The sequence below is a fragment of the Cynocephalus volans genome, chromosome 1, assembly GCF_027409185.1.
Source record: "Cynocephalus volans isolate mCynVol1 chromosome 1, mCynVol1.pri, whole genome shotgun sequence".
NCBI lineage: Eukaryota > Metazoa > Chordata > Mammalia > Dermoptera > Cynocephalidae > Cynocephalus > Cynocephalus volans.
In genome coordinates this window covers 120,806,098-120,819,589 of record NC_084460.1, presented here as the reverse complement: position 1 = coordinate 120,819,589, position 13,492 = coordinate 120,806,098, and the positions used below count along the sequence as shown (strand labels likewise).

Here is a 13,492-nt window from a genome sequence, read left to right as displayed (position 1 = left end):
CTTGGCTAACAAATGAGCCACTTAGAAACTTGCTTTGGTTCAAGCCTCATTTTGTTGTTTAATTTTGTGAAGAAATTTGGCTGTGGTGGGGATATTCCATTTAAAATTTTCTGGTTTTTACTGATGGTTGCTTTCCTGTCAGAAATGTTGTGATATGTGCATAGCAAGGTAATATTAACATAACCTATTATTTTATCCCACCTATACAAACATTGCATAATACACAAAATGCATTGCTATCTAATTTAATAACAAAATAATTTAAACACCACACCTCCAAATCATCCATGCTGTTACTTAAAAGCATGACATTTGAAATCCATTTTTCTCTTCGTTTTGTTTTGACATGAAGAGTGTGTACTGGTAAAAAAAAGAAAAGAAAATGTTATGGTATGGCCATGCACATAGCATTTGAAACATTGTAGAATTATAACTGAGTAATGAGCTGAGCATCTGTGTGAAGGGATGAGAGCATCACATATAATCTCTGTCATGACTATTCAACTCTGCTATTATAGCATGAAAGCAGCTATAGACAATATGCAAACAAATGAGTGTGGCTGTGTTCCAATAAAACTTTCTTTATGGACACTAAAATTTGGATTCTATATAATTTTCACATTTTATAAAATACGATTCTTTTTATTTTTTCATTGAAAATGTAAAAATTGCTCTTAGCTTATGGGTCCTACAAAAACAGGCAGCTGGCTGAATCTAACTCATGGGATGTATTTTGCCAACCCCTGATCTAGAGGCTATCAGCTCAGTGGGGATAGCCCTCCCTCGCCAACATAAGAGCTCGTCCCTGCCCAAAAGCATCCTGAAGATTGACAGAGGAATGGATGCTCACTTTTAAACTTCTCCAATGATCACAAGACTTGACCTCCCTGAGGATGTCACAAACCACCATCTTCCAAAGCTGTTTCCTAGTTTTGGTTGACTATCACTAGACATTGATTGTCTCCTTTAACTCAACTCTGAGAAGTCAGTTCTATTGACAAAAATTGGGTCACAGAGAAGTTAAGTAACAAGGGGATATGGGGCAGATCTGGGATTGAGTTCAGATTTCAGAGGTCATGCTCTACTCGCCACACCACACTGTTTCTATTTCTTCCAGACACTTGTCTGTGCCTCCTTCACATTCCTGCCCATGTTCTTCAACCAGGTCTTCTCACAGAATCACTTGTGATTCCTGCCTCCATTGTGGAGTTCTGCCTTGTTGGTTAATGTAGGTGGGCTTGCTGGCCTGCCCTCTCCCATACACTTCCATAGCTCACATGCTTTTGTGACACATACTTTCGATGACAACATGTGCCCTGGAAAGCATAATAAACTGCATGTCTAGACCCTGGACTCTTCCTCCAGTTCTGTGAACTTGCTATACAACCTTGGGAAATCTTTCCCCACATCTGATCTTCAGTTTCCATCTGTAAAATAGGAGTGGGGCTTGAATAATTCCATTATTTCCTGGAGCTGACCAGTTAGCTCAATTGGTTACAGCGTGGTGCTGATAACACCAAGGTCCAGGGTTCAATCCATATATTGGCCAGCCAAAAAAAACAAAACAAAGCAAAAAACACTATTTCCTGAAATCCTTTCCAGTATTAACCTTTCATAAGTCAACTGATTTCCTATCATGTTTTATTACCCATATATTGCCACACCCCTTTATAATAAGACTTACGGAAAGTCATTACAGCTGAGAGGCCAGAGAGGCATGGACCCTTAACCTTGCTTTAGGGATATCATACAATAGTCTATTAATAAACATAGCACCCCTGAAATGCCAACTGGTTGGCCTATTCACAAGGACATTTAAGAATAATTGAACAAAGAGGCCAACTTGATTTTCAGCCAAATGCACAAACTAAACAGCGTAGAGAATGGGGTATTATGGAATGAGGACAGGCTGAAATGAAAGGCAGTTTACAAATATATGTTAAGCATATGCTATGTGTTAACATAAGGGAGTATGGGTTGATATCAAACAAATAGATAAATAAGACTGAGGTCTCTGCTCTTGAGGAGTCCACAGTGTAGTGGGTGATGGCCAAGGAGATCATAATAGAAATTTAGGAATAATAGAAATTCAGAAATCAATAGCACTGGAGTCAGTGAGCCTTTTGACCTACCTGCCACTATAAAGAAGTAGGCTTAGAAAACTTGCTTTATTGAGCTGTCTATCAGTCAGGGGACAAGGGGCCTCAGGGAACATCAATGACCTCAAAGTTCCATTGTTACTGAAAGTTAACCTGACTTAGTTCTTTGGATACAAGAATAATGTTGGGGGACAAGAGAGCGAGTAGGATGTAAGCCTCTCATTATAATGTGATTCTCAACTTGTTTCATAGTTTAGGAAGTTGTCGGGAATAAGATAAAAAAGAACTATGGCAGTATGTGAAACTGGTTACATAAATTGTGACACTCGGGTCACAGTTCAGTTGATTCACATCGAGAACTACGAAATGTTTTACATTTAACAAATACTCACATAGCACTTATACACGCAAAACATTGTTGTGTTTGATAAATATTAACTCATTGAATTCTCGTGACAACTCTAAGAGGTAGATTCCATGATTATTAATATGAGGAAACTGAAGCACAGAGATGAAAAATAATGTGCGCAGGGTCACAGGGCTAGTGAGTGGGGATGTGCACCCAGGAAGTCTGCGTGGATAGCCAGCGGCATGTGCCCTCGCCCACTGACTCATCGGCCTCCGCCCTCCCCACCACCTCTGCAAGGATGGCTGCAGAGAAGCTACTGAGGTGAGCAGGAAGCTCTTTTTCCTCCCTCACACATTTTTCAAGTGTCTCTGGGAAGGTTGTTAGGGCTGTCGAGGCCTCACCCTAGGACCCAGACCAGAAGAATTCTGCGTCTCCTGCACTGGTGCCCCTCAGCACCGGGAGCCCACCCTTGTTCTCTCCTGCATAGCTTTGCTCACATCTGTCCTGTAGCTCTAACCTAAATCCACGTCCTCCACCCCTCCTTCCAAGCTCCTTGCCCCTCCCAAGAGGACTCTCTTTCAAGCAGGGGGACATAAGTTAGTTGAAAGTAGGGAGGAATGTTCCACCAGTTGGAGTTCCTAAGATATGCAGCAGGCTTCCTCGGAGCTAATGAGCTCCCTGTTTCTGGGGCATCTACTCAGATGAGAGGGAATTTAAGCTTTTTTATTTAAGCTTTTTTTTTTTTTTAGGGTGGTTGAGATAGATAATGGCTACAATCTCTTCCAAACCTGAGATTTTGAAATTCTGTATTTTTTCTACATTTTATGTTCCTGGGTGTTATTTTAATTCATGTTTAATATTTTTAAAGCCAAAGGTCTCTATCCAGTGTCCTGAAACATCTCTCTTCTCCATTGGGTCTCCCTTCAGTACTTTAGTACTGATGTTTATCACAGAGAAGGATGCTGCTGGGACACATGCACTTCCTCTAGAGAGGTTTCCCTGTACCTTCTTTCTATAGTCACCGTCTTCATAAATCCTTAATGTCTTACATCCTTTCATGCTAACGGTCAATTTAATGTATTGTCTTTTTTATCCTGTCTAGGTCAATGCCAACTGCTGACAAATCTGCCTTCCAGCACCACACATCATTGATTTGCAAGAAGCTGAATCATACACTTTTATCATTAAAGGACTTCCTTAAAGTCCAGGCTTCAGAAGAAGTTGGTCCAGAGGGCAGACAAGTTGAAAGCACAGACTTAAGAGTCAGACAGATCTAAGCATAACTCAAGAGTCAACTGAGTGTCTGGCAAATTATTCGGCCTTCTGGAGCTTCAGTTTATGCACCTATGATATAGAGATAATGACTATCTTCCAGTTTTTGCAACTATAGTTATATTTTACTGGATATTTTATATATTTTAATTTTCGAATATTTTTCTATTATAAAATAATTTTTAAGTCATATATTGCAAAGAAAATTTGAAAATAAAAAAGGAGGGAAATAAACCAATAATCCTTCCATCCTCATATTGTTGGTGTATTTATTTTCAAGCTTTTATCCTGCCATTTTTCTTATTTCTTAGTATTAAATATTTAAAATATTTATTATAAAAATTCCAAGAATACAGAAATATGAAAAGCGAAAGCTCCCCCATTGCTTCAGTCCTTAACCCTGACACCCCGGGGTAACCCTTCAGCAAGATACCCAATCTGTCTGACCTTCAGATTTCCTCATTTATAACATGGAGATTACGATACCCAATGTGGGTACGGCTGCGAGGATGAAATATAAAGCTGCACGCAAGATGCTTGGCCCCGTCGGTGGTCTCCCTCCCTCTCCACTGTAAGAGTTAACGTTTTTCATCCCATATGTCTGTCTGCACTCTCTCCTTTGTCAATCATCTATTGCGTCCGTTGCAGCAGTTCGCTTTTAAATGCTGAGTGGTATTCCATTGCATAGCTGTTCCACAGTTCCTCATGTGAAGGGCTTTCTAGTGTATCTTCAAAGTATTTTCTTCACAAATGAGTGCTTGAGCTCTGCTGCAGATCTTTCTAAGGGTTCCTGTGCAGTTAATATGTCATAGCTACATACTTACCCACCTCCAGCCAGCCATCAGCCTGCAGCTACTAGAAGGGCTAGACCTCAAGACCTTTCATTTTAATATATTTATTTTGTTGGATGATTCATCTACCTACTTACTCATTCTTTGCTTTAGTGAATGCCTGCTAGGTTCCAGGACTGAGCTTATCATGTTTAACAGGACAGTGTTGGTTTCTATCCCTACAGAGTTTACAATTTTGAGCCCATTAACCCCTTCATGATATGGGAAGCAGGTTGGAGAAGGAGTGAAGGGGAAATGAGAACACTTTGATAAGTCCAAGATCTTTGGGGCAGTTACTAATGAATCAGCATCGGCATGACATATCAATTCTGCAGCTGTCCTTCCTTCTTTCGACAGGAGGGCCTTATTGAAGAGAAACAATATATGTTGTTTCTTCATAGTTTACAAAGTGTTTTCATATGAATTCTCCCTTTTAATCCTCACAACTCTGCGAGGCAATTGTTATTATCCCCACTTTACTGATCAGGACACTGAGGCTCAGAGAACTGGGCAGACTCTTAGGCCTGACATCACGATCTGGGAAAAACAGCCACGGAACTCTTGGAGAGTGTCTTGCATCAGGTGATCATGCTGCAAGTTTTTATGAGGCCAATAAACATCCATAAAAATACCCTCACTCCTGGCACCTTTCTTATCTTTCTGATATGAACTTGCTGCTCACTGTGCCAGATGGCTGCCACTATCCAGTTCTGGGAATTAAAAGCTACCACAGCTGTTAAAGATCCAATATGGGAGGACCTTGACTTGTATGACCCATATATCGTATCCCTTACCTTTTGTTTCTTCCCAAGCAACGGGGAAATGGTTCACTGTGCATTGTGAAAGCCCTTTAAGTCCAAGAATCTAAAAATACTTTCTAGATCTTTACTTGCTGCCAAGTCAAATCCTGAGGTAGAGGCTCATTGCCAGGTCACAGGCACAAGCAGGACAAGCACTCAGGCCAGCTGATGCTGTATAGCAGAAGCTCCTTCCATTTTAGGTTCAAAACAATTACCGGGGTGCAGCTTATTCACTGCTAATAGCCAAGACATGGAAACCTAGGTGTCCATCAACAGATGAGTGGATAAAGAAATTATGTTATACACGCACAGTGGATACTATTCAGCATTAAAAAAGGAGATACTGCCACTTGTGACAACACGGACAACACAGAACTGAGAGAATGTTGTGTTGAGTGAAATAAGCCAGGCATAGAAGGACAGATACTGTATGATCTCACTTATATGTGGAATAGAAAAAAAAGTTGAATGCATAGAAACAGAGAGTAGAACAGTGGGAAGGGAAGGAAATGGGGAGAAGCAGGTAAAAGAGAACAAGCTTGCAGTTATGCAGGATGAATAAATCCAGAGATCCAATGTACAGCATGAGTACTATAGTTAATGATAAGGGCTGGCTGGTTAGCTCAGCTGGTTAGAGCGTGGTGTTATAACACAAGGTCAAGGGTTCACGTCCCCATAGCAGCCAGCCGTCCAAACAAACTGTATTGTATCCTTAAAATTTGCTGAAAGAGTAGATTTTATGTGCTCTTACTACACACACATACAAAAGGGTAACTAAATGAGATAATGAATGTTAATTTGACTATCGTAACCATTTCACTATATATATATAAAAACATTCTGTTGTACACCTTAAATATGTACAATTTAAAAAGTAAAATAAACCAATTACCAGGAAGAGAAGGTCTGGAAATAATGTGATATTTATGATGTTTGCTGAGCTGGGCAGGAACAAGCAAGCAGTCAGTACTGGATTTCTGTTATGACCTCGGTTGGGGACTGTTAACTGGTGGGCTGGAAAAGCTGAGTGGGAGGAGCTGGGTCAGGAGAGGAGAGAGCTGCTGGTCATTTCCATTCAGAAATGCTTGCTGGGCTGAACTCTGATCTAATCTGCCAAAAGGTCACCTTCATGCCCCAAGCTGCCATTACTGGCCTTCCCTAGTGCCAAGGTTTTTGCCAAAAAACATAGGAGAGGCTCATCCATCCCTGCCATGAAAGGCATCCAAGGAGGCAATTAACTAACGAACATATATCTAGCCAGGCAGCCACTTTCCTTGGCCACCATAAACGTAAGGGTCACGGCCCACTGTCTTAAAGTTCCACAGATCCTCTCCGCCAGAGCACAGATAGGCTTATTTTTCCTTCTCCTCCACGATGTGAAGAGTTGGCATGGAAATGTAGTGGGAGGCATTCAGGAGGAAATTCTCAGTGTCTGAATTGGTCACTTGTGCTCTGCAATTCACAGAAAGAAAAGTAAAGAAAAGCAGGTGTTACGTCCAATTTAGGCTTTTTATCATTTAGGTCTGTCTGTCTATCCATCAGTCCATCATCCATCCATCATCAAAAGTGTATTTCCTCACTATTTGGCACTGAGCATACAGAAGTGACTCAGTTCCTACATTTGCCATGCAGGAGTTCACTGTACAGTTTCTTTATTTTAACGCTGCCCTCACGAGAAGTAACTGGTTGTACTCTGGTCTGGTTTGCTTGCTATTAAGAGAAAAACACACAACGAAAATGATATTAATTTTATTGCATCATTTTACTGACTATAACGCCAGACTTTAAGTGGATATAAGTATAAAAATAACTGAATTCTTACAAATAATACTTTGCTGCTACAGTACTGAATAATCAGTGGAGGTTGCAATTATAATACAACTTTAAATAACATTCTTATAATGGATTTAACACAATCAACCAGGGGCTAAGGTTTAAAGGTTTACAAAGAGAAATCCAGGACAATGTGAAAACTCAAAGTTCATTTTCCAGCTACATGCTTCACTTAACTGTAAATCCAGCAACACAAACATTAACAAAACGCACAGAACTCATGAGGAAACAATCATCTTCTTTTCACAACAGGCCAAGGTAATATAGAAAGATAAGTGAGTTGGATTAGTTTCCCAGGCAGACTGATTCATCCTGTCCCTGTCCTGTCCCATATTCCCTACCCAAGAGCACCACTGAAGTGCATTAGATGCATCCAAAAAAAGATAAAACTAGAATCTAATATGCAAATTCTTTGAAAAGTTCTCTTTGAAGTGCCAGGGGACACAGCCGGTTTAGGACCTGTCTTTTTAGACCTAAGTGGTCCCCTTTGGTTTCACAGGCTTTTCCATAAGCAGTTTACACCAGATATGATGGAGTGTAACACAACTGAAGATACTTCAGTACACAAATTAATTGGCATTTAATATTTTAATGTTCCTACTATTTTAACCAGTTTCCTTCTTTGGGGATTTGAGAAAAGAAAAAGAAAAAAAGAACACATAGCATAAAAAACCATATCTCAGGGGGGAGAGGGAGGAGCGAAAGGAGGAATTGGTAAAGGGACACAAAAATCAACCACATTGTATATTGATAAATCAAAATAAACCAAACCAAACCAAACCATATCCGTTTCCAAAAACACACGAGAACCTCAGGATGATGCTTTGTCAAGAAGAAATGAACTGTCTCTTTTGATCCCCACAAAAGCTTTCAGGTAGAAAAAATATCTCTGATATTAAGGGTAGTTTTAAATAAAATACAAAATACTGAACTTTGTATTCTTCCTCTCTCCAAGGAAGTACTTACTCTAGTCTCAAAACCAGTGTATTTTAGAACTAGGGGTCAAAACCCTAGTTCTGGATGTGTCAGGCTACGCTTAGCCAGGGGCAAGTGGACTGGACAGCTCTGCTTCTTCAGGCACAGCTAAGCAGGTTACAGGGTGCCTGGGAACATGGCTTAATGCGGGCACCAAAAGCCATGTGCGAGGGATGACGCTAATGTACGTGCTTGCTCTGGGAACTTTCACATCTGAATAGACCATCCTTCAAAGACCATACAGCCTTGTATTCCAAAGATGCTGACTTCTCCTTTTGGCCAACTTTAACAGTCATCTCTTCAAGAACTCAATAGTCACATCTTAGTTTTTGACCTCGAATGCTATCAGCCAGCTCGACTGCACCATCCATTCAGTAATTTTGGTTCCAAATGACTTAGCTGCTTCTGAAAATAAACTTCCCCTCAAAGCAGGAAGATCTGTCAGCATTTAAGACATTCAAATGAATATGTTCCCTACTCTGAAAATGGTTTGCAAAAATACACTTCCAATACGTGGGAGTCGTGGCCTTACTATGAGAGCAAGGCCAGGCAGCCCTCAGATGGATGCATAAGTGTGCTTGTCAAAAACCCGGGACCATCATATTACACTTCCTACAGCCAAAGCCATGTACCAATGTGCCTCTTGCTGAGCACAAGCCAGCCACTATTTTCTTAATGATAACCACAAATGTCCAAGAAATATATGAGGGTACTTCAAAAAGTTTGTGGAAACAAAGAATTAAAAGACAATACAAATCTTTCCACGAACTTCTTGAAGTACCCTTGTATGTAAAAATCAACCTGTAAAGATATTTTCAAAAGGGCATTCAACATTTTTTTTGCACTTCATGTTATCAGTTTGGATACTGCTTAATAATATTAAGGTTCTAAAAAAAAAACAAAAAACTTATTAAGCCCATTCTCTCTTTCCTTCTTTGACATTTAAAGTACACTGGATGGTGAGATGTCTGCCAGGAAGGTGGGGCAGGCAGACACAGTGGAAAGAATGACAGGGTGAGTCTGGCAGCCTGGGGTTTGCATCCTCTACAAGCAAGTTCTTTATCCTCTCCGAAGGTTTCTCTATCTGAGAAATGGCACTCTCACACCCACCTCACAAGGGTGGTGTGAGGAGCCTTGCCATGGTAAGAACACAAGAGATGTTAGTTTTTTCTCCTAAAGAAACAGACTCCAGCGCCCTGGCCTGGCTCATGGGGCATAGAGGAAAAGAAAATGGAAATAAGACTCTCTGGAGCTTAAAACCACTGATGCCATGAAGCCAGCCAGTGCCCCCTGCTCTGAGTCAGTATGCTACACACACAGGTTCCTTTTGCTTTTCTCCTCCCTACAAAGTTTAAGTGTTTCATAGGCAGTTAAGCATTACTCTTCCCTTTCCTTCTCCCCAACTTCCTCTAGCTCTGGGGTCCCACTTCAGGGCTACGGCATTTCTGTGCACGTGAATTGCACATTCCACATGCAAGGCTGACACTGAGCACTTGTGCCCAAGCTGAGAGATTCCGCGTGTCAGGTGTGCATCTGGCCGTGCGTGCTCTGCAGTGCACGAACCGCTGCCGCCCTGCCGATGTTTCCTCCAGGCCCAGGCAGGACCCCTCTGGAGATACAGCCCCTCAGAACCAGTGAACACAGCCTATCCCTGCCTCGCCCAGGGCGGGCAGCAAGCACTGGGTGACATTCAGGCTCCTCTCATGCCTTCTTAGAACCTCATGCTCTGGAGATGCCTCTTCACAAGCCTCCTGGAAATCGCAGATACAGTGTGAACTTAACCTTGCAGGGTGCCTCCTTTTTTCACAGTGAAAAAAAAAACCAACAAAATAAAACACTCTTAATCCACTCCATATAGACAAAACCCAAGAACAGGAAAGCGTTCTTGGAACTCACTCTTTTCTGGACTTTGTGATTCTTCCTAAGAATGTTTTTGGGAGAGAACACTTCATTGTGTGGAGCTGAAAGCTTCTGGCAGTGAAGTACACACCTGGGCATAGTCTCCCTCTGTGGCTCTTCCACAACTGTGGGTCCTGGGGATGAGCAGGGATGTGGAGCAAGAAGCCAGGAAGTTGGCCCCTCACAAAGGATCCAACCTGTGGGCTCAGGCGAGCTTCATGCAGGAGCCAGGAGCTCTCCAGTTAAGACATGTGGCAGCGAGGCAGTAAGGGCCATTTGGTTCCACAGAGAGATAGATGCAAGACCCAAGATTTCAAAAAGATGATGCTTTGAAATTTTCAGTTTGCATCCACTGACAAAAACAGAACTTTTCCTATATTTATCTCATGAGATGAATGCAGTTTAACTACTAAAGGCATCACACCTGACTAGTGTTCCTGCTCTAGCAGTGTGATGGTGAGTTGTGGAGACCACAGGACACAGGAGTTCACACTTAGAACCGTTAGGACAAGGGTTACATAAGAATAAGGATTACACAGGTTTTGAAGATTAGAGAACCCTGAAGAAACAACCATGCCCAGGGCAGAATGGTCCCCAACGGCTGCACCATTTTCAGAAATGTGTATCCCACTGAGCTCCCAGCTTCAGGGTGGGAAAAATTCTTTTACCTCTGTGTTTGCTTTGCTTCATTCAAAACCAGGATGTTCCAAAAGCAGATGAATAAACACAGTTCCACAGGGAGCAGTTAAAGACACTGAGCACTGGGTATACCTCCCTCGCAGACCCATGTCACAGGCACAATAAATAAGACACGTAGAATTTCCTTTCCAAAAGCAAACTCTCAGATCTCTAACTGGCCAGAAGTCTCTAGTTCTCTAATGCTGACTTGAATTATAAACGCATTTCTGGAGGGCACTACACAGTAGCATAGAGAGGTGCAAATGACTGGGTGAGAGAACATAAGTTATTTTCTCAATGAATAAATAGCTTTGAGTGGTTGAAAGTTTACACTGAGTGTGAGGACGAGATGATGGATACAAAGATGCTGCACCAGCAGGTGAATAAACCTACCTGTGGCTCCATCCTCGCTCCCTATTCTTCTCAGGAATCCACATGGCTTCCCAAAGCACTGGCAATGCAGAAAATCTAATTTGCCAATCAGCCCGTTCCTCTAGCCACATTCAGCTGCAGGGACTACGTCACGCTGCTTTTCCTAGAGTGGTGAAATACTGGCTCAGACCCAACCTGTGTTCAGCCTTCCATTTCTACTCCCTGCGCAGCAGCCTCTGGCCTCAGCAATCGTGGTCAGAGTCCCAGGCCCCATGCCATGCCCACAGGGATGAAAAGTGCCCCACTGCCTGCAGGCCATCCCCCAGTTCTGCCTGCTGGGCCTCACTATGGGGCAGCTGGATGCCTCTAACTAAAACTAAACGTAAGTTGTTTTGCCCTGATTCAGACTTGTTTGAAAAAGTGAGATTTAACTGCAAAGGGGGGGAAAACATGTTAAATAAATGTGTCAAACAAATTGGAGTCATGTGCTGGGCTTCACAGGTCTCAATTCCTCATTTTGGGGCTGGCTTGGAAACTGTAGCATGAGACAACCTAGAAACATGATAACACTGTACATTCAGCTGCAGCGTCTTCAGACCTTAGTGGTATGTTCCTCATCATCTGTTGTTTAGCACGTAAGCAACAGGCAGGAAAATGACTAACGAGCCCGTACTTTGCTGCAAATTCATCACCAAATTGTGGCCTACAGATGTGTTTCAGGTAAAGAAGGCTTCTTTCTGGAACAGTCTTGACATAAATCCCAAAGTAAACCTCCATACCCAATTTACTAAAGTGCAAACTAAGGGAAAACTGGGTCTTTGCAATGATACCTACTGGTCTGCCTTGGCTAAGAGTCACCCCTAGTGCCAGTGCCATGTTGCAGTCACTCAGAGAGACTCTCTTGGTACTGGTCCACGTTCACGTTCACAGTAACAGCAAAGGTGCCAAATAAGCAGCCTGTGGTCCACATCCATGTGTCTCCTTCCACTGTGGTCATACCCCTCATTCCTGTCCCCCTTTCAGCCTGCCACTCAAGTGTGGCTCCAACAAGTCCTGGGAGCAGCCAGTGTGTGGTGCCCCTTCCTGGGGCAGTCCCTCTGAGCGACAGAGACCCCAGGTGACTGGCTCAGAGCAATGGTCTCTCCATCTCTCCTGGGCTTAAAAGTAATCTCTTCTCCTGCTCTCGTCACTGATGAAAGATGGGTTATACTGTCCAGGGAAAATGCAGGAATGTCGTGATCCCGGCAATCCAGTGTAGGCCAGGTACAGTCCATTTCGTTCAAGTTCAGGATTCCTTACATTTGTGGGCTGGTTGCCAAAAAAAAAAGAAGGAAAGTCCATTTATTATTCTTGGGTTTAAGTGTTAAAATAACAAAAAAGAGAGAACGCTACATTTAATAAGATAGAGGCAGCTATAAATAGCAGAGCAATGGGCCAGCCTGTGGCTCACTTGGGTGAGCGTGGTGCTGACAACACCAAGTCAAGGGTTAGGATCCCCTAACTGGTCATCTTCTAATAAATAAACAAACAAACAAATAAATAAATAAATAGCAGAGCAAGATCTGATCCAGAAGTCAGGACCCTCACAGGTCCATCCCTCCAGGAAACTTGAGAAAGTTTTGCCCTGCTTTTAAAAGGGGATTTAAAAAAACATTAATCGAGGGCAGCCCAGTGATTTCAGACCAATGTAGGAAAATACCTGGGTTTGTCCTTTATGATGTGGTTCTACTGATTATCTTTTTAAAAAAGTGTTTGCTAAGTCTTTATTTTTTTAAACTGAGTATTATCTTAATTTTTTACAAGTATCTTTCTCTGTGGAGCACAGCTGGCTTTAAATCCTCCCTGGCATTTAGCAGAGGGCAATTGGCAGGTATGCGGGAGCTGACTTTGCAAGGTCTTACGACCACCTTGTTGGAAGTGGAGCTAGAACCTCAAACCAGGAGCCCCACATTGATTCTCAGGTGTCTCTGAACAAATACCGGTTTAGTGGGTCCTGAGCTATCTATTTGATCTGCAAAAACAGTTCCCTGGGAATAACAGGGGCTACTTGGAGGAGGCCCTCATAGTAGCACCAGAGGTAAATCTTTCACGGCATAAAACACTAGAGACTGTGAGAATCACCTGGACCACACCTGAGCACACGGTGAGGAACAGCTCATCCACTCAGGTGACAGCTTCAGGCTGTAAGCTCAGGCTCTGCTTCTACAGACTGCCCAGCCTACTATTTTTGAAATGAAGATGGGGTTCATTTAAGTTCTTGACTACATCTATTTACGGCAACTCTGTAGCTGACACCATGGAAATATGCAGTGAAGTTACTGCACCCTGCTGGGGCTGAGGAGTCCCCAGCAAAGAATGTGAGTTTGCAGGCAAACCCCTGCTTAG

General features: G+C 42.5%; 1 protein-coding gene across 1 annotated transcript in view; it reads right to left on the bottom strand.

The window, feature by feature from the left end:
- Nucleotides 1–7,111: 7,111 nt before the first annotated feature.
- Nucleotides 7,112–13,492, bottom strand: part of HEG1 (heart development protein with EGF like domains 1) — a 75,682-nt gene continuing 69,301 nt past the window's right edge. The window contains exon 18 of the mRNA XM_063108915.1: nt 7,112–12,415. Coding sequence (XP_062964985.1) covers nt 12,266–12,415 — 150 coding nt within the window. The 3' untranslated portion in view covers nt 7,112–12,265. The remainder of the gene's footprint in view (nt 12,416–13,492) is intronic.